This window comes from Quercus lobata, chromosome 10, assembly GCF_001633185.2.
Source record: "Quercus lobata isolate SW786 chromosome 10, ValleyOak3.0 Primary Assembly, whole genome shotgun sequence".
Classification (NCBI taxonomy): Eukaryota; Viridiplantae; Streptophyta; class Magnoliopsida; order Fagales; family Fagaceae; genus Quercus; species Quercus lobata.
Window position 1 is genome coordinate 27,109,759 of NC_044913.1, and position 22,117 is coordinate 27,131,875.

The 22,117-nt window shown below is 36.9% G+C and overlaps 3 protein-coding genes across 5 annotated transcripts; all 3 read right to left on the reverse strand.

Moving 5' to 3' along the window:
• Positions 1 to 526: 526 nt before the first annotated feature.
• Positions 527 to 10,444, reverse strand: LOC115965451 (receptor-like protein 11). The gene is made up of 4 exons (XM_031084680.1): positions 4,073 to 10,444; positions 3,379 to 4,020; positions 2,955 to 3,266; positions 527 to 2,527 (listed from the first exon to the last, which is right to left on the reverse strand). The coding sequence occupies exon 1, from the start codon at positions 8,955 to 8,957 to the stop codon at positions 5,523 to 5,525; it is 3,435 nt and encodes a 1,144-aa protein (XP_030940540.1). The 5' UTR covers positions 8,958 to 10,444; the 3' UTR covers positions 527 to 2,527; positions 2,955 to 3,266; positions 3,379 to 4,020; positions 4,073 to 5,522.
• Positions 10,422 to 13,549, reverse strand: LOC115965452 (protein SUPPRESSOR OF npr1-1, CONSTITUTIVE 1-like). Of its 3 annotated transcripts, none has more exons than XM_031084683.1 (5): positions 13,419 to 13,549; positions 12,920 to 13,304; positions 12,704 to 12,811; positions 12,491 to 12,598; positions 10,422 to 12,385 (listed from the first exon to the last, which is right to left on the reverse strand). In XM_031084683.1, the coding sequence occupies exons 1-5, from the start codon at positions 13,467 to 13,469 to the stop codon at positions 10,446 to 10,448; spliced, it is 2,592 nt and encodes an 863-aa protein (XP_030940543.1). In that variant the 5' UTR covers positions 13,470 to 13,549; the 3' UTR covers positions 10,422 to 10,445. The 3 variants fall into 3 exon arrangements, with proteins under 3 accessions (XP_030940543.1, XP_030940542.1, XP_030940541.1); XM_031084682.1 differs by having other exon boundaries at positions 10,422 to 12,172; positions 12,278 to 12,385; positions 12,704 to 13,304; XM_031084681.1 differs by having other exon boundaries at positions 12,704 to 13,304.
• LOC115964579 (TMV resistance protein N-like) lies at positions 13,485 to 15,697 on the reverse strand. Its single transcript, XM_031083862.1, has 3 exons — positions 15,186 to 15,697; positions 13,839 to 14,937; positions 13,485 to 13,718 (listed from the first exon to the last, which is right to left on the reverse strand). Exons 1-3 carry the CDS (start codon positions 15,695 to 15,697, stop codon positions 13,485 to 13,487), a joined length of 1,845 nt encoding a protein of 614 aa, XP_030939722.1.
• Between the last annotated feature and the right edge of the window lie 6,420 nt (positions 15,698 to 22,117).

The window sequence follows — 22,117 nt, forward strand, 5'->3', positions numbered from 1 at the left end:
AGATTGATTTTAGGATACAATGTTACAAACTACTATTAACATATTTTCAATTTGGAAGCTCTTGAGTGTTGGTTCCTCTTTTTCCCTCTCAAGTTCCAATAATCAAATCATGCATATAAAGATTTTGTGACAAATGCTGGAAAAGGTTCAGTTTTAGGTATGATTGGAGAGGAAAGCTTTTACATTTTTTTAGGTATAAGTAAAAATTAATTAAAAAGTTGTGTAATTCGATCAGTGTTTATGTGGCATTTCTATGTTTCTTTATTCCAAGATTAAAGGACAAGATTGGAGAAGAAACAAATTAGGCCCTTTGAATGTGAACGCATGAGCCAAGCGAAGTTTCTGTTTGAAATTTCTCAATATGAATCAGAGAGCCAAATGCAGGGAAGGGGAAAAAAACATTATACATGTTGCAACTGTTGGAGAAAAAGAAAAACAACAATTATTTAATATAATAAACCGTTACATTGGAAAGAAAAATATCAATATGTAATACTGTACGTGTGTGTATGTATATATATATATTTTTTAAATAAAAGCGGCAGAATTTACATTGCATTTCACAAAATTATCAAGTAGCCAAATCTCAGTGGCGCAATTTTTACATCCAAGATCTGCTAAAACTAGAGGAGCATTATTACAACTTTTGTCCACAAAATTAAACTCGCAGCATCTGAAATTAGATATTGCTAGTTTCACTTTGTTGAACAGAGCATTTCAGGTCATTTTTTTTTGTGTGGTGTGGAAGGGTGGGTGGGCGCGGCGGCGGCAGGGAATCCATGTTAGAAGCAGGGAATCCATGTTAGAAGCAGCAATGGCAATTTGGCAATACTAAAGTGGCTCTCAAGTTGAAACTCTTGAATTCCCTGCTGGTTAAAAAATTGTAGGACATGCCAGAATCCTGCAAAATGAGCCTCCAGCCAGCATTGGCTCACAATCGCCTCAACCTTAGCTGCAACAAAATTTACATTGAAATCTCTAATCACTGCAACATTTACCTTGGAGTAAGGTAACTGTGGGGGCTTCCATATTAGGATATGTATTTTCTGCAGTATCTCAGACGAAATTTTGCAGCCAAGTAGTGTTCATGCATCAACATACCTATATATACCAAGTGGATTTCTGTACTCCTGGTTCCCCAAATCTTTCTACATTTCTGTGCGCCATAATTTCCATGACAGAGTGGGAAATAGTTTCAGTGACAAAGTATTCTTGTGGTGCAGCATCCAGTAGAATAGATCAGTCAAGTTATAGGTTAGTGTGGGATAAAGTTTATGCCTTAAAGTAATTGCCATACCTTTGGCGTCTGGGCAAGACCACAAAGCATGTAAACTGGTTTCAGGAACTTCATTACACTGCTCACAAATTACCAACGAGATGATGCATTTGGAAAATAGATGAGGCTTTGTGGGTAAGATAAACTGAAGAGCAGGCCATGAAAAACAATCTTGTTAGGCACCCGAGCCTTCCACAGTTTCTTCCACATAATTGTTGAGCTGTGATTGTTTGAAGCCTCTTCTAAACCTGAAACTGCCTCATGGTCTGACAAATCATATGCAATCCAAATTGGAAAATCTCCAATTTCTGCGCCCACCCAAAAGATACTGTAATCAAAATGTTGAGAATTTCACGGAATGCTTTGAATGATAACAGCTTCTTGTGGCATGAACAAACTGTCCAGAACAATCCTTCTGCAAGTCTTTGCATTACCATCCAGCACGTCACACACATAGTTTGCTGCAGATTGAGGATTTCTGAGAAAAACCACCCTGAATGTACTTGGTGTCAGCAGCTGCCTATCTTCCCAGATGTTAACCTGTATTCCATCACTATCATCCAACAGTAACTCAACTGTGCAACCTTTCTCGCTTCCATTATACTTCTCCAACCCATTTGATAGTAACTTTGTGTTAACAAGAAGGGGTTGATAGGAAGGATTTATATCTGTATTGCATTAGAAGTTTACCAGAGCATTACATTTGGAGGACACCAAAAAAAAAAAAAAAAGAAGAGATTTAATCAATAATAAGAGCCAATTGACAGTTAATTTAAATGCTTGAGCATTTTGGGTCCTTGACCACTTTCGCAAGAGCCCAAGGTGAGTGTGAGAGGAGCATAGCTACTTGGCTAATACTTCTACATTGACGCTCTTCTAACTATCCACTTTGGCAAAGGCTTCAAGCTTCTCAGACGTTTGACCCAATCATTCCATTAATTAAATAAAAGTTCACCAACAAGAAAAATTTGTGTTATTCCCACATGAAAAAAAAAAAAAAAAAAAGGTGATACGGCATGATATTAATTTTTGAGTTTGGGTCAATTTGGATGTGAGTGCCAAAAGGTGCCACTAAGGTACAAGTATCACAATATTTTGAAATTGGTAGGAAGAAAAGTAATGACTTACAGGTAATGAACAGCAAACGTTTAGCCTTCCAGGTCATTTTCATTAGATTCTTCAAAATCAGCTATTAATCCTTTGAGTTTTGAATGCTCTTTGGCTGTGGATCCTCATTATAGTAGCACTCTCCTTCCATTATAAAAAGGTTCCCCAACAAGTAAAGAAAAAAATCTGTATTATTCAAACCTGATGAAAAAAATTTAAAAAAAAAGAAAAAGAAAAAAGAAAAGTGATATGTAATGATTTTTTTATTTTTTTTGAGGAAGGAATGATTTTAATTTTTGAGTTTGTGGTGAATGGGGTGTGAATGCCGAAAGGTAATGTTAACTAGCAAAATACTTTGAACTTTCTTTTTTCCCTCTCAAAAAAGGGGTAAAAAATCTACAAAGAAAAACTCCAATTTATACATATAACAAATTAACATTTTTATCATGCCAATTTAAACCTGGCAATTCAAACCCACACTTTCATTTCATTGGATTCACCTCCCCAAAAAAATAAAAGCGAACATCAAGACTCTTAAACTGTAATAGCAAGGAAAAAGATGATGACTTACAGGCAAAGAATTCGAAACGTTCCTAATATCAGCCATACATCCTCCAAGTCTTTGGATGTGGTTCATTGTTAGAGTAGCCTTCTCCGCTAGGTTCAGCCCCATCTTCCTCATCAAGTCTTCGCTTATTTCTGCTAACTTCTGCAGCTGAATTGTAAGAATCATGGCTGAGATCACCCAGTTCCTCATAGAGCTTCCTGCTGTTAATGCTTAACTGTGTCAAAGTTTGATTGGGATCTTCAATGTCTTGGTAAATATCCTTCTTCCCTCCATGAATGGATTCAAGCTTCTTGGATATTTGATCCCCTCCTTCCACTAAATAAAAGTTCACCAAGACAACAAGAAAAATTTGTATTATACTAACCTGATTAAAAAATAAAAAAGATGGTGACCTGCAAAGTAGTAAGAAGAAAAGATGTTCACTTACTGGCAAAGTCGTCGAAAATTTCCCTTTGAATCCACTTTGGCTGTGGTTCCTCATTAGAGTAGCCTTCTCTACTAGGTCCAGCCCCATCATCCACATCACGGCTTTGCTTATTTTGCTACTTTCTATGGGTGAATTGTCAATATCATGATGTACTACACCAAAATCCTCATACAGTGTGCTGTTGTTGCTGATGCACTGCGCCATGGTTTGATTGGGATCTTCCATGTCTTGCTTGTATACCAACTGAACCACAATTTTCTCCACCACCTCTGCAAATATTTGAATCTTGAGTTGACTGAATCCATTGGCATCAATGCGACTACATATTTTGCCCCAATTGGAGGAATGGTGAGTGGACAAATATAGCAGCCAAATATGAGGTGATTCAATTCTACCATATTTTGTCGTAAAATAATAAGATTGTGAGAAATCTGCAATCTTAAGTCCATTGAGCTGAAAAATACATGTAAAATTCCAATTTCTATGATATTGATGTGACCCATTGGGTACAAAAACAACACACAACACAATTCCCATTAGCTCATCACACCTAGGAAAAGACAATTGTATATTATCACCCTGAAACTCATTGCTAAACCATTTTGGAATTTCACCTCCAGGAATAACAATATTTGGTAGTCCCTGAAATAAACAAGGCATAATATTAGGAATTGAGAGAGAGAGAGAGAGAGACCTGAAGCATGTTACTGCCATTTTGAATATAGTCAACCAATTTGAAGCAGTTGAAACATTGGAAAAGGGAGTGATCTGACATAAAAGGATAAAATTGTAGTTCTGGCAATCTCTCCAGTGAGCTACAATCGTTTGCAATTACAGAATCAATAGTTGACGGAACCTTTCCCAATGATTGAAGCCTCTTGCAACCCTCCAAATAGAGTCTTCGAAGATTAAAGAGTTGGGACATGCTTTCAGGAAGAGAAACAAAATTATTTCCACTTAGGTTTAAGCATTCTAAAGATGTCAAGCAGCCAATGTCATCGGGGATTGACAAAAGATCGCAATCATTAATATGCAAATATGTTAAAGAATGCAGACCCAATAAGGAAGGCAATAATAAGCCCACTAAAACAGGACTTGTTGGCAGGGAAGAATATAAAAATGACGGCAATCCTATGCACTCCAGAGGACTCGTTGGCTGGGAAAATGGTAAATTCAATAATGGGTCCATCAACTCAAGACTTGCTGACTTCGAAAAAAATTCAGATAATTTCCATCCACGAATATATAGATGTTTGAGATTTTTAAGGAGAACAATGGAAGAAGGAAACTCGATTATGGATGTCCAACACAAATTGAGCACCTCCAAATCTTTCATATTTCCTATGTTCTTTGGCAAGTTTTTGAATTTTAAGCATCCAAAAAGATCAAGAGATTTAAGCGATTTCAAACTACAAATGGTGCTAGGAAGGCACACAAGATTTATGCAAAATCTTAAGAGTCAATGCAATAAGGTTAGTCAAACGGCCAATTGATGAAGGCATCTCTTCTATAACTATATTACTCAAATCAAGCATCAATAGACCTTCGATTATCCATGGGATCTCTGGCAAGTTTATGAATCTTGAGCATGTAGAAAGATCAAGAGTGCCATGGAACTTAAAACCACAAGTTGTGTTAGGAAGACACACAAGTTTAAAGCAATCAAGCAAAGTCAATGAAGTAAGGTGTATCAAATGTTCAATTGATGAAGGCAACTCTTTTATAGCTGTTCCACTCAAACCAAGCTTCTTTAGGCCTTTGACAATCCCTAGATTCTCTGGCAAGTATTCAAAACTTGAGCACCCAGAAATCTCAAGACATTCTAGCGATATCAAACAACAAATTGAGTTAGGAAGACACAAGATTTTTGCAACTCCTAAGAGTCAATGAAGTAAGAGTTGTCAAACCATCAATTGATGGAGGCAACTCTTTTATAGCTGTTCCACCCAAGTGAAGATTCTTGAGACCTTTGAGATTTCCTAGGTTCTCCGGCACTATGTCAAAATTTGAGCACCCACAAAGATCAAGCCCTTCAAATGAATTCAAACAACAAATGGTGCAAGGAAGACACACAACATTCTTACAATCGTTAAGACTCAACGAAGTAAGGATTGTCAAACCATCAATTGATGAAGGCAGCTCTTTTACAGAAGTTCACTCAAGTGAAGATTCTTGAGACCTTTGAGATTCCCTAGGTTCTCCGGCAAGTTGTCAAAATTTGAGCAACCACAAAGATCAAGCCCTTCAAGTGAATTCAAACTACAAATGGAGCTAGGAAGACACACAAGATTCTTACAATCTTTAAGAATCAATAAAGTAAGGGTTGTCAAACCATCAATTGATGAAGGTAGCTCTCTTATAGATGTTCCACTCAAGTGAAGATTCTTGAGACCTTTGAGATTCCCTAGGTTCTCCGGCAAGCTGTCATAATTTGAGCATCCAGAAAGATCAAGAGATTCCAGCAATTTCAAACTACAAATGGTGCAAGGAAGGCACACAAGATTTTTACAACCTTGGAGAATCAATGAAGTAAGGGCTGTCAAACCATCGATTGATGAAGGCAGCTCTTTTATAGCAGTTCCACTCAAAGAAAGATACTTGAGACCTTTGAGATTCACTAGGTTCTCGGGCAAGTTGTCAAAATTTGAGCATCCAGAAAGATCAAGAGATTCCAGCAATTTCAAACTACAAATGGTGCTAGGAAGGCACACAAGATTTTTACAACCTTGGAGAATCAATAAAGTAAGGTCTGTCAAACCATCAATTGAAGAAGGCAGCACATTTAAAGCTGTTCCACTCAAACGAAGCATCTTGAGACCTTTGAGATTCCTTAGGTTCTCTAGTAAGTTGTCACAATTTGAGCATCCAGAAACATCAAGACATTCCAGCAATTTCAAACTACAAATGGTGCTAGGAAGGCACACAAGATTCTTACAACCTTGGAGAATCAATGAAGTAAGAGCTGTCAAACCATCAATTGATGAAGGCAGCTCCTTTATAGCTGTTCCACTCAAACAAAGCATCTTGAGACCTTTGAGATTCCCTAGGTTCTCTAGTAAGTTGTCACAATTTGAGCATCCAGAAACATCAAGACATTCCAGCAATTTCAAACTACAAATGGTGCTAGGAAGGCACACAAGATTCTTACAACCTTGGAGAATCAATGAAGTAAGAGCTGTCAAACCATCAATTGATGAAGGCAGCTCCTTTATAGCTGTTCCACTCAAACAAAGCATCTTGAGACCTTTGAGATTCCCTAGGTTCTCTAGTAAGTTGTCACAATTTGAGCATCCAGAAACATCAAGACATTCCAGCAATTTCAAACTACAAATGGTGCTAGGAAGGCACACAAGATTCTTACAACCTTGGAGAATCAATGAAGTAAGAGCTGTCAAACCATCAATTGATGAAGGCAGCTCCTTTATAGCTGTTCCACTCAAACAAAGCATCTTGAGACCTTTGAGATTCCCTAGGTTCTCTAGTAAGTTGTCACAATTTGAGCATCCAGAAACATCAAGACATTCCAGCAATTTCAAACTACAAATGGTGCTAGGAAGGCACACAAGATTCTTACAACCTTGGAGAATCAATGAAGTAAGAGCTATCAAACCATCGATTGATGAAGGCAGCTCTTTTATAGCTGTTCTACTCAAATAAAGATACTTGAGACCTTTGAAATTCTCTAGGTTCTCCAGCAAGTTGTAAAAATTTGAGCATCCAGAAACATCAAGCCATTGCAGCAATTTCAAACTACAAATGGTGCTAGGAAGGCACACAAGATTCTTACAACCTTGGAGAATCAATGAAGTAAGAGTTGTCAAACCATCAATTGATGAAGGCAGCACTTTTATAGCTGTTCCACTCAAACAAAGCATCTTGAGACCTTTGAGATTCCCTAGATTCTCTAGTAAGTTGTCACAATTTGAGCATCCAGAAACATCAAGACATTCCAGCAATTTCAAACTACAAATGGTGCTAGGAAGGCACACAAGATTCTTACAACCTTGGAGAATCAATGAAGTAAGAGCTGTCAAACCATCAATTGATGAAGGCAGCTCTTTTATAGTTGTTCCACTCAAACGAAGCATCTTGAGACCTTTGAGATTCCCTAAGTTCCCTGGCAAGTTGTCACAATTTGAACATCCAGAAACATCAAGCCATTGCAACAATTTCAAACTACAAATGGTGCTAGGAAGGCACACAAGATTCTTACAACCTTGGAGAATCAATGAAGTAAGAGCTGTCAAACCATCGATTGATGAAGGCAGCTCTTTTATAGCTGTTCCACTCAAATAAAGATACTTGAGACCTTTGAGATTCCCTAGGTTCTCCAGCAAGTTGTAAAAATAAAAACATCCAAAAAGATCAAGAGATTCCAGCAATTTCAAACTACAAATGGTGCTAGAAAGGCACACAAGATTTTTACAACCTTGGAGAATCAATGAAGTAAGGGCTGTCAAACCATCGATTGATGAAGGCAGCTCTTTTATAGCTGTTCCACTCAAAGAAAGATACTTGAGACCTTCGAGATTCCCTAGGTTCTCCGGCAAGTTGTCAAAATTTAAGCATCCAGAAAGATCAAGAGATTCCAGCAATTTCAAACTACAAATGGTGCTAGAAAGACACACAAGATTCTTACAACCTTGGAGAATCAATGAAGTAAGGGCTGCCAAACCATCGATTGATGAAGGCAGCTCTTTTATAGCTGTTCCACTCAAAGAAAGATACTTGAGACCTTCGAGATTCCCTAGGTTCTCCGGCAAGTTGTCAAAATTTAAGCATCCAGAAAGATCAAGAGATTCCAGCAATTTCAAACTACAAATGGTGCTAGAAAGACACACAAGATTCTTACAACCTTGGAGAATCAATGAAGTAAGGGCTGCCAAACCATCGATTGATGAAGGCAGCTCTTTTATAGCTGTTCCACTCAAAGAAAGATACTTGAGACCTTCGAGATTCCCTAGGTTCTCCGGCAAGTTGTCAAAATTTAAGCATCCAGAAAGATCAAGAGATTCCAGCAATTTCAGACTACAAATGGTGCCAGGAAGACACACAAGATTCTTACAACCTTGGAGAATCAATGAAGTAAGAGCTGTCAAACCATCAATTGAAGAAGGCAGCTCTTTTATAGCTGTTCCACTCAAACGAAGCATCTTGAGACCTTTGAGATTCCCTAGGTTCTCCGGCAAGTTGTCACAATTTGAGCATCCAGAAACATCAAGACATTGCAGCAATTTCAAACTACAAATGGTGCTAGGAAGGCACACAAGATTCTTACAACCATGGAGAATCAATGAAGTAAGGTCTGTCAAACCATCGATTGATGAAAGAAACTCTTTTATAGCTGTTCCACTCAAAGAAAGATACTTGAGACCTTCGAGATTCCCTAGGTTCTCCGGCAAGTTGTCAAAATTTAAGCATCCAGAAAGATCAAGAGATTCCAGCAATTTCAGCCTACAAATGGTTCTAGGAAGGCACACAAGATTCTTACAACCTCGGAGAATCAATGAAGTAAGAGTTGTCAAACCATCAATTGATGAAGGCAGCTCTTTTATAGCTGTTCCACTCAAACGAAGCATCTTGAGACCTTTGAGATTCCCTAGGTTCTCTAGTAAGTTGTCACAATTTGAGCATCCAGAAACATCAAGACATTCCAACCATTTCAAACTACAACTCGTGGTAGGAAGGCACACAAGATTCTTACAACCTTGGAGAATCAATGAAGTAAGGTCTGTCAAACCATCGATTGATGAAGGCAGCTCTTTTATAGCTGTCCCACTCAAATAAAGATACTTGAGACCTTTGAGATTCCCTAGGTTCTCCGGCAAGTTGTCACAATTTGAGCATCCAGAAAGATCAAAACATTCCAGCAACTTCAAACTACAAATGGTGCTAGGAAGGCACACAAGATTCTTGCAATCTTTGAGACGCAATGAAGTAAGGGCTATCAAACCATCAATTGATGAAGGCAACTCTTTTATAGCTGTTCCACTCAAATAAAGCTTCTTGAGACCTTTGAGATTCCCTAGGTTCTCCGGCAAGTTGTCACAATTTGGGCATCCAGAAAGATCAAGACATTGCAGCAATTTCAGACTACAAACGGTGCTAGGAAGGCACACAAGATTCTTAAAATCTTTGAGACGCAATGAAGTAAGGGCTGTCAAACCATCAATTGATGAAGGCAGCTCTTTTATAGCTGTTCCACTCAAATAAAGCTTCTTGAGACCTTTGAGATTCCCTAGGTTCACCGGCAAGTTGTCACAATTTGCGCATCCAGAAAGATAAAGACATTGCAGCAATTTCAGACTACAAATGGCGCTAGGAAGGCATACAAGATTCTTAAAATCTTTGAGACGCAATGAAGTAAGGGCTGTCAAACCATCAATTGATGAAGGCAGCTCTTTTATAGCTGTTCCACTCAAATAAAGCTTCTTGAGACCTTTGAGATTCCCTAGGTTCACCGGCAAGTTGTCACAATTTGCGCATCCAGAAAGATAAAGACATTGCAGCAATTTCAGACTACAAATGGCGCTAGGAAGGCATACAAGATTCTTAAAATCTTTGAGACGCAATGAAGTAAGGGCTGTCAAACCATCAATTGATGAAGGCAGCTCTTTTATAGCTGTTCCACTCAAATAAAGCTTCTTGAGACCTTTGAGATTCCCTAGGTTCACCGGCAAGTTGTCACAATTTGCGCATCCAGAAAGATAAAGACATTGCAGCAATTTCAGACTACAAATGGCGCTAGGAAGGCATACAAGATTCTTAAAATCTTTGAGACGCAATGAAGTAAGGGCTGTCAAACCATCAATTGATGAAGGCAGCTCTTTTATAGCTGTTCCACTCAAATAAAGCTTCTTGAGACCTTTGAGATTCCCTAGGTTCACCGGCAAGTTGTCACAATTTGCGCATCCAGAAAGATAAAGACATTGCAGCAATTTCAGACTACAAATGGCGCTAGGAAGGCATACAAGATTCTTACAATCTTTGAGAAGCAATGAAGTAAGGGCTGTCAAACCATCAATTGATGAAGGCAGCTCTTTTATAGCTGTTCCACTCAAATAAAGTTAATTGAGACCTTTGAGATTCCCAAGGTTCTCCGGCGAGTTGTCAAAATTTGAGCATCCAGAAAGATTAAGAGATTCCAGCAATTTCAACCTACAAATGGTGCTAGGAAGGCACACAAAATTTTTACAACCTTGGAGAATCAATGAAATAAGGGCGATCAAACCATCGATTGATGAAGGCAGCTCTTTTATAGCTGTTTCACTCAAATCAAGCTCCTTGAGACCTTTGAGATTCCCTAGGTTCTCCGGCAAGTTGTCACAATTTGAGCATCCAGAAAGATCAAGACATTGCAGCAATTTCAGACTACAAATGGTGCTAGGAAGGCACACAAGATTCTTACAATCTTTGAGACGCAATGAAGTAAGGGCTGTCAAACCATCGATTGATGAAGGCAGCTCTTTTATAGCTGTTCCACTCAAATAAAGCTTCATGAGACCTTTGAGATTCCCTAGGTTCTCCGGCAAGTTGTCACAATTTGGCCATCCAGAAAGATCAAGAGATTCCAGCAATTTCAAACTACAAATGGTGCTAGGAAGGCACACAAGATTCTTACAACCTTGGAGAATCAATGAAGTAAGGGCTATCAAACCATCGATTGATGAAGGTAGCTCTTCTATAGCTGTTTCACTCAAATCGAGCTCCTTGAGACCTTTGAGATTCCCTAGGTTCTCCGGCAAGTTGTCACAATTTGCGCATCCAGAAAGATCAAGACATTCCAGCAATTTCAAACTACAAATGGTGTTAGGATGGCACACAAGATTCTTACAACCTAGGAGAATCAATGAAGTAAGGGCTATCAAACCATCGATTGATGAAGGCAGCTCTTTTATAGCTGTTTCACTCAAATCGAGCTCCTTGAGACCTTTGAGATTCCCTAGGTTCTCCGGCAAGTTGTCACAATTTGAGCATCTAGAAAGATCAAGACATTCCAGCAATTTCAAACTACAAATGGTGTTAGGAAGGCACACAAGATTTTTACAATCTTTGAGAATCAATGAAGTAAGGGCTATCAAACCATCGATTGATGAAGGCAGCTCTTTTATAGCTGTTTTACTCAAATCGAGCTCCTTGAGACCTTTGAGATTCCCTAGGTTCTCCGGCAAGTTGTCATAATTTGAGCATCCAGAAAGATCAAGAGATTCCAGCAATTTCAAACTACAAATGGTGCTAAGAAGGCACACAAGATTCTTACAACCTTGGAGAATCAATGAAGTAAGGTCTGTCAAACCATCAATTGATGAAGGCAGCTCTTTTATAGCTGTTCCACTCAAATAAAGATAATTGAGACCTTTGAGATTCCCTAGGTTCTCCAACAAGTTGTCACAATTTGGGCATCCAGAAAGATCAAGACATTGCAGCAATTTCAGACTACAAATGGTGCTAGGAAGGCACACAAGATTCTTACAATCTTTGAGACGCAATGAAGTAAGGGCTGTCAAACCATCAATTGATGAAGGCAGCTCTTTTATAGCTGTTCCACTCAAATAAAGATACTTGAGACCTTTGTGATTCCCTAGGTTCTCCGGCAAGTTGTCAAAATTTGAGCATCTAGAAAGATCAAGACATTTCTGCAATTTCCGACTACAAATGGTGCTAGGAAGGCACACAAGATTCTTACAATCTTTGAGACGCAATGAAGTCAGGGCTGTCAAACCATCGAGTGATGAAGGCAGCTCTTTTATAGCTGTTCCACTCAAATGAAGCATCTTGAGACCTTTGAGATTACCTAGGTTCTCTGGCAAGTTGTCAAAATTTAAGCATCTAGAAAGATCAAGACATTCCAACAATTTCAAACTACAAATGGTACTAGGAAGGCACACAAGATTCTTACAATATTGGAGAGTCAATGAAGTAAGGGCTGTCAAACCATCAATTGATGAAGGCAGCTGTTTTATAGCTGTTTCACTCAAATGAAGCATCTTGAGACCTTTGAGATTACCTAGGTTCTCCGGCAAGTTATCAAAATTTGAGCAATAAGAAAGATCAAGACATTCTCACAATTTCAAACTACAAATGGTGCTAGGAAGGCACACAAGATTCTTACAATATTGGAGAGTCAATGAAATAAGGGCTGTCAAACCATCAATTGATGAAGGCAGCTGTTTTATAGCTGTTCCACTCAAATGAAGCATCTTGAGACCTTTGAGATTACCTAGGTTCTCCGGCAAGTTGTCAAAATTTGAGTAATAAGAAAGATCAAGACATTCTCGCAATTTCAAACTACAAATGATGCTAGGAAGGCACACAAGATTCTTACAATATTGGAGAGTCAATGAAGTAAGGGCTGTCAAACCATCAATTGATGAAGGCAGCTGTTTTATAGCTGTTCCACTCAAATGAAGCATCTTGAGACCTTTGAGATTACCTAAGTTCTCCGGCAAGTTGTCAAAATTTGAGCAATAAGAAAGATCAAGACATTCTCGCAATTTCAAACTACAAATGGTGCTAGGAAGGCACACAAGATTCTTACAACCTTGGAGAATCAATGAAGTAAGAGCTGTCAAACCAGCAATTGATGAAGGCAGCTCTTTTATAGCTGTTCCACTCAAATGAAGCATCTTGAGACCTTTGAGATTCCCTAGGTTCTCCGGCAAGTTGTCAAAATTTGAGCACCCACAAAGATCAAGCTGTTCAAGTGAATTCAAACTACAAATGATACTAGGAAGACACACAAGATTTTTGCAAGACTTTAGATGAAAATGAACAAGCTTTTTAAGAATTCGAACGGATGGATGAAGTTCACGTAATTGTTGACAATATGAAAGAGTTAATTTCTCAAGATTTGGGACTCCAGTGAAGTTTGGGGATATAATAAAGCCCGAGCTAGACAAGTCGATGATCTTCAACTTGTCAAAATTCTGTTTTAAGAAATAAAAAAAAAAGTTAAAAAAGAAGTCAAGTTGATGAGTTTCCTAGTGTCTGATTGATTGAAATTTAAATGCAAAGTTGTGAGTACTTAATAACACAATTACCTTTATTCCTATCAAAAGTTGTTCAATTCTACTCTTTGGCAAACAAAGCATAACAAGCTCATCTGGCTAGAAAGTTGACGGTAGAGAATTTGAAGGATAATACCTCCAACAAAGAACTCTTAAAGAATTTGGAAGATGTTGAGGGTCATGGAAAATACCATCAATTGCAAGAAATTTAAGATTGTACATTTGTGAAATGGCCTCAGGGCTCCAACATGTCCCTTTTACTTCATCTTCATCTTCATCTTCATCATCATCATAATTACTCAAAATATGCATGGCTTGAACTGCTTTCATTCCCTAATAATCAAGAAGGAATTGGTGAATTGCAAAATATATTATTAGCATAACAATTTAAATTTCAAAATTGTTATACAAGAAGGTAGGGAATGAGCTCAAATTCTCTAAATAACCTCTTACCTTATTTTTTTTCAACACGTTTTCAATGTCCTTATAACACCACAATCTACTACGCTTCCCAGGATCATCAAGGCACTCGTTCCGAACTATGTCCTTCCCCATTTCTTCTAGTAAATCATGCATCCACACTATATTCTTATACATAATTTTCAAGAGGGATTTATCAATGAGTTCCTTCAATCCAATGACAGGGTGAAGGCCAAGACTATCCAGTACTTCTAATACATGATCTTTCCCCTTGTGGTTAAGGAAGCATGCAATATGTAGGAATATTTCCTTCTCTGCGTCATGGAGTCCATCGAAACTTATTTTAAGTGCTTGGAGAATGATTCTCTCAGGAAAATCTTTGAGCCTCTCTAATGCACTTTTCCATTCAGCAATACTTTTTCCATTCAAAAATGAACCTAAAACCTCAAGAGCTAATGGAAGGCCCCTAGCATAATTCAAAAAATGTTTAGACAGCTCTAAATAATCATCTAGGACATGTTTGCCTTGAAAGGCTTTTGATGAAAATAGTTGAAGAGCATGTTCACCATTCAATCCATCAACTTCATATATTTCATTTACTTCATGTGTTTTCAACACATGCTCATCTCTTGTTGTTATGATAATTCTACTGCCCGGACCAAACCAATCATGCTCCCCAACTAAGAATTTCAACTGGTCCAATTTATCTACATCATCAAGGACAAGAAGAATCCTTTTACAACGTAACCTATTCCTGATCTTGATAACTCCATCATACTTATCTCTAATTTTCAAATCTGTTCCCATCAAAATATCAGAAATAAGATCCTGTTGTAGTTTAACTAAACCATCTCTTTCAGATCTTTCCCTAACATCCTCAATAAAACTACAAGCTTCAAATTTAATAGAAACCATATAATAAACAACTCTAGCAAGAGTTGTCTTGCCCATTCTCCCCATCCCCCAAATCCCTATATAGCGAACATCGTTTGACCCTAAAGCTAAACGCAACTCAAATTCCTCCATTCGAGAGTTTATTCCTACTAGGTCCTTGGCAATGTATGGTAATTCATCATATTTCAAGCAAAGCGATATACATCCCACGATGTCTTTGATGTTTTCTATCTCAGAGCTGCAATGAACAAAGTACAATATGCATTGAGTTTGAGCCACCAATAGGTCACACAAAGAATACGATACATATTTAAAGTTTAATTCTGCTGACTGAAACAAAAATATATAAATTGATTCACTGAGGACAAATTAAAAGAAGTAGAATAAACATGTACATAGATTTGCTTAAGGTTCCAAATAAAGTTACATATATGAAGTGGGTCATCTAAACATTTAAAAGAAATAAATAAGTTGAAGTTAAATTACCAATATTCCTTTAAATGCCATCCGCTCAGGCTGCCCACTTCTCTCAAAGCATCTCTCCATTTCTCCACCCTCTCTTTGTTCTCCTTTTTTTCATGTTCAATAAATGCCTGCTCAAAAGTTCCCAGTTGTTTCCGTATATCGGATGGATCCACATGGTGAAAAACAGGCAGAGTTGTCATTCCCATCTCTTTCTTGCAGTGAATGATGTGTGCAAGTTCATCTAAGCACCAAGCTGAAGATGCGTAGTCTTTTGAGATAATGACGATAGCAAATCTCGACTCCCCTATTGCTTTCAACAGCTCTGGTGAGATGGGTTTTCCTCTGTCAAGGTTTTTATCGTCTTTAAAAGTGTGAATGCCTTTTTGTATCAAAGCTTCGTAAAGATGACCCACAAAATTGTAGCGGGTGTCCTCGCCTCTGAAACTGAGAAAGACGTCATAATTCCATCGGGCAGCAGCTGAAGAAGAACTTGGGAAAGATGACGAGTCCGTTTTCATGTCCAATAAAGCCATTAGAAAAATAGATCTGCATGCAAAATTTAAAAAAACCAAAAAACAAAAAACAATCAATTAGAAATTTAGAACCGAAAAACGATTAAAGAGAAAATAAATTAGGGAAGAAGAAATAACTTGATCCCCAACCAGACTTGCGTAGTTTTGAAAAAGCGTCGAATCCAATCTGAAATTTGCAAATGAAGAGAGAGAAGACTAGGGAGAGAATTTGGAGAGGACCTAGAATTTTGAAAGTGATGAAATTTCAGTGCTCCTTTTAGGAAATATTACAAGAAATTTCCACTGGTCTGTTTTATTATATTTTTCTGAGTACTTCCACTTCCTAGAAATTTCAGTGCTCCTGAGAGGGAACAAAGAACTAAACGATGAGTTTTTTATTTTTGAGAAAAGCTAAACGATGAGTAGATCATGAGAGGCCGAGAGGGTACAGTGAGAATGGAAGAAAGTGACAGAGGGAAGAAAAAGGTAAAGTCAGGTCAGTGAAGAAGGTAAAGAGAAGAGAAGGAGAAAAAGTAATATCTGAAAAATTGAAAAGTACAAAAAGGAAATTAAAGAAATGGAGTGTTTACTTTACTTTACCCAATAGGCCAATACCCATCTACGACAAGTTTTTTTTTTTTTTTTTTTTTTGAGAGAGCATCTACAACAAGTACAATCTTCTGTATTTGATTATTTTTAAATAAACAATCTCATCTCAGCTGTACTAACTACTACGTAACATCAAGTTTGAATTTTTTTAAGGATTTTTTTTAAGGATTTTTATAAGGACACATGATAATTTTTATTTTTCTCGAAAATTGAAAAAATATTGACAATTTTTTCAACTTTCAATAAAATGTTTCCAACAATAAATGGTTTAATATATGAAGGTACATATTAACCGAACCTTTTTTTTAATCACCAATCTCATAATTATATCAACGTATAAGAAATTTATTTTTATACTCCTAAATTAAGTAATTTAAATAATTTATGTATATATATTTGGTGCGTAATTTCAGAACGGTGCATCGACACACTCCGACACCAAAATATTCTATTCTTATGGCCAATCCGAAAAAATATCCGGGACAGAATTCAAAACTTTGTTTTATATTGCTTTTCACGTTACTTCTAAGTTAATAGTTTGTTTATATCTTTATTAAAAAATTAATTATTAAAGTAAAGTAAAAAATATATATATACAATTGTCTTTTAAGAACTAAGATTGTTAAACTTTAAAAAAAAAAAAAAAATCCATTTTCAATTTTAACATTAGAACAAATGAATAATTTTAAACCTTTAACTTTTCTCTCTTACATTTAAAAAGTGCAGTTGCATAATTTAGGTGCTCATATATATTGTGCATATGCCTACTATTAGTTATACGACGGCGTCTTTGCATGACTAAAATAATTAATAATGTCAGCTCAAAAAAAAAAAAACATAAATATTGTTAAAACAAAATTATTTCTGTTTAATTCGAACTTAACAATGAGTGAAATTCTATCTCTTTAATAAGTCCAACTTAAACTCAAATTCATTATTATCATTTTTTTTAAAACAAAATTATTTTTGTATAATCCAAACTTAACAAGGAATGAAACTCTATCTCTCTAACAAGTCTAACTTAAACTCAAACTCAAACTTAAATCAAAGCCTTTAACTTTTTGTTGACCTCTCCAAAACTTGCCACATCATTATTATTATTATTTTAAATTTTTTACACCTCACTATAATTTTTTTTAATTTTTTAATTTCTTCAATTAGATTGAAAAAAAAAAAATAACAACTTAAAAATACAAACATAAATTGTTTCAATCAAAGTAGAGTTCTAAACAACACAAAATTTCATCAAAAAAAAAAAAAAAAACAACTAACCATGTGTGTGTATATATATATATATATATATATATATATATATACACATTCTCCACTTAAAAGGAGTCCAAGTAAAAATCAAATACCTTAAAATTCTTGAAACCGTAAGATTAAAAGGGTAAAAAAAAATCAACATCAAAATCTGAATCATATTATTAAATAGATTGAAAGAGTTTTTTTTTTTTTTTTATATAATTTTAATTATGTATATATAATAATTGAACTCTTTGAAAAGTAAAAGATCATGATATATTAGAACTTTGGGAGACTAACCACTTGGTGGAGAACTTATTGGCACAAGCATAGATGGCTCTCAGTGGTGACTTGATTGGTGAGGAAGAAAAAGAAGTCGCATTATATATATAATTTCGATCTCAAGTCTCAACAACAAGCTATTATTCTAGGGTAAACTTGGCGCTAGGTTCAACCCATCAGTAGATTGTTTCATCTAAATAATTCCATTGTGTTTTAACTGCTGACTTTTTGGTTATTTTTTTGTAACATTTAAAATTTTCTTGCAGATTTTAACAATTATAGCAACAAATTATTCTTTTGAGGGTAGAATATCTTTCTTTTATATTTCTCTATGTGTAGTTATATATATTTTTGTTTATATTTTGTTTCAATAATTTGTAGGCACCGAATTTTCTAATTCTTTAGTTTCATCTGAATTTTTGGGTATTTTTTTTGCATAATATGAAACCATCTAGCATATTTCAACAGGATCTTTCTCTTATATTTCTCCTTTGTGTGTAATAACTGTAGTCATAATTATTTTTTTTCTATTGTTTCAATAATTCTAGGTTTAGAATCTTCTAATTTTTTAAAATGATTTTTTGGCATTTTAGAAGTTTTAACATTTGACTTTTTGCATTAGTTTTACCAATATCTGAACATGTTTGGTAGATTTCAACAACTATACCATGGGTAAGTCTTTTGAAGATAACTAATATTTCTCTTATATGTCTCTATTGTGTAGCCATATATATATTTTGTTTTGTTTCAACAATTCTTAGGCAATGAATCTTTCGATTCGCAAATATTTCAAGCTTTGACTTCTTCATCAAATTGTAACACAAATTCAAGTCAGATAGGAGCAATTTATGCAATTGTATAGTTTCATAATCAATTAAAGTTCTCATGCATTGCACGGATTAGCGACTAGTTTATATATATATATATTGGTTGTATATATACACGCACTAATAAACAGATATTTAATAAGAAGAGTACTACCAAGCCTAGCAACGTAGGCTTGTTACCATGAATAGGTGAAAAGTTAAAATTCTATTCATTCTATAGTAAAAATTCAAATTCATGCGTTTCAACGAGAAAGATAAGTCGTATCTTCTCTTTTATTTATTCATTTATTATTATTATTATTATTATTATTATTATTATTATTGGATAAAAGGGAATATGCACAACCACAGCGAAGCTAGCTAGTCAAAATATATGGCATAGTTGTTCTATAAACAGCATTAACATTGTCGGTGTCAAATTGTTGTTGGCCTCTTTGGTAATAGTATTCAAAAAAATTTATTTAAAATAATATGAAAACTGTGATTTAAAAAGTATTGTAAAAACACATGTTTATAATAATAAAAAAAATGCTTGGTACCATATTTCAAACAACATATTTTTTTTAAAATTCTTGATACATGAGAGTTTTAGTTGAGTGGCCCATTGAAGAGAAGTGAGAGAGAGAGAGAGGGATCTAATTGAAGAGAGTTGTGATGAGGGAAGGTTCTAGGTTTGAAAAGCAAAGGGAGGAAAAAGAAAGGGAAAAAGGAGTGTGGAGGCGTGAGAGAGAAGCTGAGTCCAATAAGTCATGGTCTTATCAGGTTGGGCTTACAATTTTTAATATATTTGGGTGAAGCTATTTGGGTGAAGCTAGCTAAGATTATTGAGGAGAATGGGGGCCTAAGATTTTAGAAGGTGGCCCAATTACAAAAATGATATATATAATAACTAAAAAATAATAATTGGACCCAGGGGACCTGAGCCCCCACCTAGGTCCATCCCTTCAAAATTTAAAATTTTTTGCATCACCAATGCTAATGCTCTAAGAGTGCACACTTGAAGGACCCTCTTGGGTTCGTCCTTGGAAAAGCTAAAATTTTTGGCACCACCAATTATAATGCTCTAAGAGTGCACACCAGAAGCATCAAAACTTACAAAATTAGAGACATCAATTATTTGTGCACACTAGAAAAATAGTAGAATTCATTATTGGACATATATTATTTGGACATACCTTATTTTGCTAGACATACATTATTTGAACACAAACCACTATTTGAACATGAATTTGCTGAGCTTGGAGTGCTCTCATGTCTTGGGCATGTGGTAGCAGTGCTTGTCTAGTAGTTCTCTTATAGGAATTTCAGTGGCCTCCCTGTGTGAGGTCTGGTTTTTTGGCTGTGAGGCTGTCTAGTAGCATTTGTGTAGTGTACTCATAGTAGTGCGTGATAAGGAAATCAAATGGTTGAAGAACTGGAGAAGCTGTGGAGTAAATTATTGTTTACAGAAAGGGAAGACAAAGGCATTGAACTAGACAGTAGTTGTACAAAGGCTGCGAAAGTTGTGGGAAAAAATTGCATAGTTATGAAGATTCTGACCATGAGGAGCATAAACCTAGACACGTTGAGGAAAAACTTGAGAATGCTCTGGAAGCCAAATAGAGGACTGCAAATCTCGGAAATAGAGGAAGAACTCTTCCTTGTGGAGTTTGGTGATGGAAAGGATAAACAAAAGGTTCTTGAGATGTGCCCCTGGAGTTTTGAAAAACAACTGATTGTCATGAAGGAGTTTAAGAGGGAGCTCGTTCCAAGGGATATTGAAATGAAAAGGTCTTCTTTTTGGGTTCAGATTTTCAACTTGCCTCTCAAGAGTAGAACAAAGGAAACGGGCTGGACAATCGGGTCAAAACTAGGGGAGGTGCTGGAAGTAGATGTCTCGGATTCAGGAGTCCAATGGGGGAGATGCATGCAGGTACGTGTTAGTATTGATGTCATAAAGAAGCTCATCTGTGGGAAGAAAATAAACATTGAAGGAGGAGAGAGCAAGTGGGTAAATTTCAAGTACGAAAGACTACCAAATTTTTGTCACAGGTGTGGGATGCTTGACCATGCCATTAAAGAATGCCGGAGGGGTCATTGGAAAATGGATTGGCCGAGGAAGGAAGTTTGCAATACGGGGCCTGGTTGAGGGGAGACCCGTGGAAGAGATATGGAGGAGATATAGCCCAAGCAGGTCTGGGGAGAGGTCAAGTAAACCGACAGAGATACACTGAGCCGAAAATAGTGAAGAATGGGGAGCTTAGGAGGGTGGTCGAAGAAGAACAGGGGAAGGAAGGAGAACATGTGCTGTCGCTATCAGGCATGAAACACAACGACTCAGGGGAGGAGTTTCCAAGGTCTAACATTCAATGTGAGGTGGGGAGTGTTATACATGAATCGGGATAGGTCAATGGGAGCTTAGGGAAAGTGGTGGAAAAGGAAGCTAGTTTAGGTGATAATTGCCTAAGGAACCCAATAGCCCAATCTGACACGATGATTGTATGTAATGGGAAAAAGCAGAGGTGGAAAAGACAGAGCCACTATTTAAATTCAAGCTGACGCCAAACAAAAGCTCCACACAATCCGGAATGGAGGAAGGGATGCCCAGCCCCAAGATGGGCCCAATGGCGATGAGCTTTGACCAAAACTTGGGTTGGGTTGCAGAAAAAATGGGCCCAATATCCAAGCACTAGAAGAGGTTGGCGAGGGAGATTAAGTCAGATGCCTCTACAAAAAACACAAGCCCAATTAAACTAAAGAGGAAGGGCCCAACACCATTGATAAAACTAGACCCAAATGCAATGGAGTTGAAACGTAGAACAGGGAAGAACAAACAGCATGTTGATTCAAAACATGAAAACTCTATGGCTGGCGGTAAGGCGGTGGCTACGAGGCAGTACCGCCGAGCCCAATGACTCTCTTAGCTTGGAACTATCAGGGCTTAGGGTCAAACCTGGCAGTTCGAATCCTCACCGACAAGGTGAAGGCAACTGACCCAACGTTGGTCTTTTTAGTAGAAATAAAGGCTGGCGTAAATTGGATAAAAGGTGTTCAACGAAAGCTTGAGTATTCCCAGGGGATTATCGTTCCTAGTGATGGAAGAAGTGGCGGTTTGGCATTATTGTGGAAGGAAGGCACCATGATTGATTTCAAGAGTTGTTCGAACTCGCATATTGATGTGGTAGTCCGTGAATCTTCGTCCTCCGAGCCATGGTGAGCCACTGGCTTCTATGGTCACCCGAAAACCAATAAAAGATACATCTCATGGCACTTACTTGATTCACTAAGCACACAATGCAATATTCCTTGGGTGGTTATCGGCGATTTTAACGAAAAAATATTTTCCGATGAGAAATTGGGTAGCCCTGAACGAGAGGCAAAACAAATGATGGCTTTCAGGGAGTGCTTAAACAGGTGCGGCTTAGTTGATCTTGGTTTTATTGGGTAGAAATATACATGGTGCAATGGACGTTTTGGGGGAGATAGGACCAAGCTTAGA

Coding starts and splice junctions, on each gene's coding strand:
- LOC115965451 (XM_031084680.1), bottom strand. CDS start 8,957: ATGCTTCGTTTGAGTGGAACAGCTATAAAAGAGCTGCCTTCATCAATT.
- LOC115965452 (XM_031084681.1), bottom strand. CDS start 13,469: ATGCTTTGTTTGCCAAAGAGTAGAATTGAACAACTTTTGATAGGAATA. Junction 13,305..13,418: donor AACTTTTGATAGGAATAAAG/GTAATTGTGTTA, acceptor TTCTTAAAACAG/AATTTTGACAAGTTGAAGAT. Junction 12,599..12,703: donor TTCATTGACTCTCCAATATT/GTAAGAATCTTG, acceptor CGGAGAACCTAG/GTAATCTCAAAGGTCTCAAG.
- LOC115964579 (XM_031083862.1), bottom strand. CDS start 15,697: ATGGCTTTATTGGACATGAAAACGGACTCGTCATCTTTCCCAAGTTCT. Junction 14,938..15,185: donor TGGCATTTAAAGGAATATTG/GTAATTTAACTT, acceptor TGTTCATTGCAG/CTCTGAGATAGAAAACATCA. Junction 13,719..13,838: donor ACGTGTTGAAAAAAAATAAG/GTAAGAGGTTAT, acceptor CTTGATTATTAG/GGAATGAAAGCAGTTCAAGC.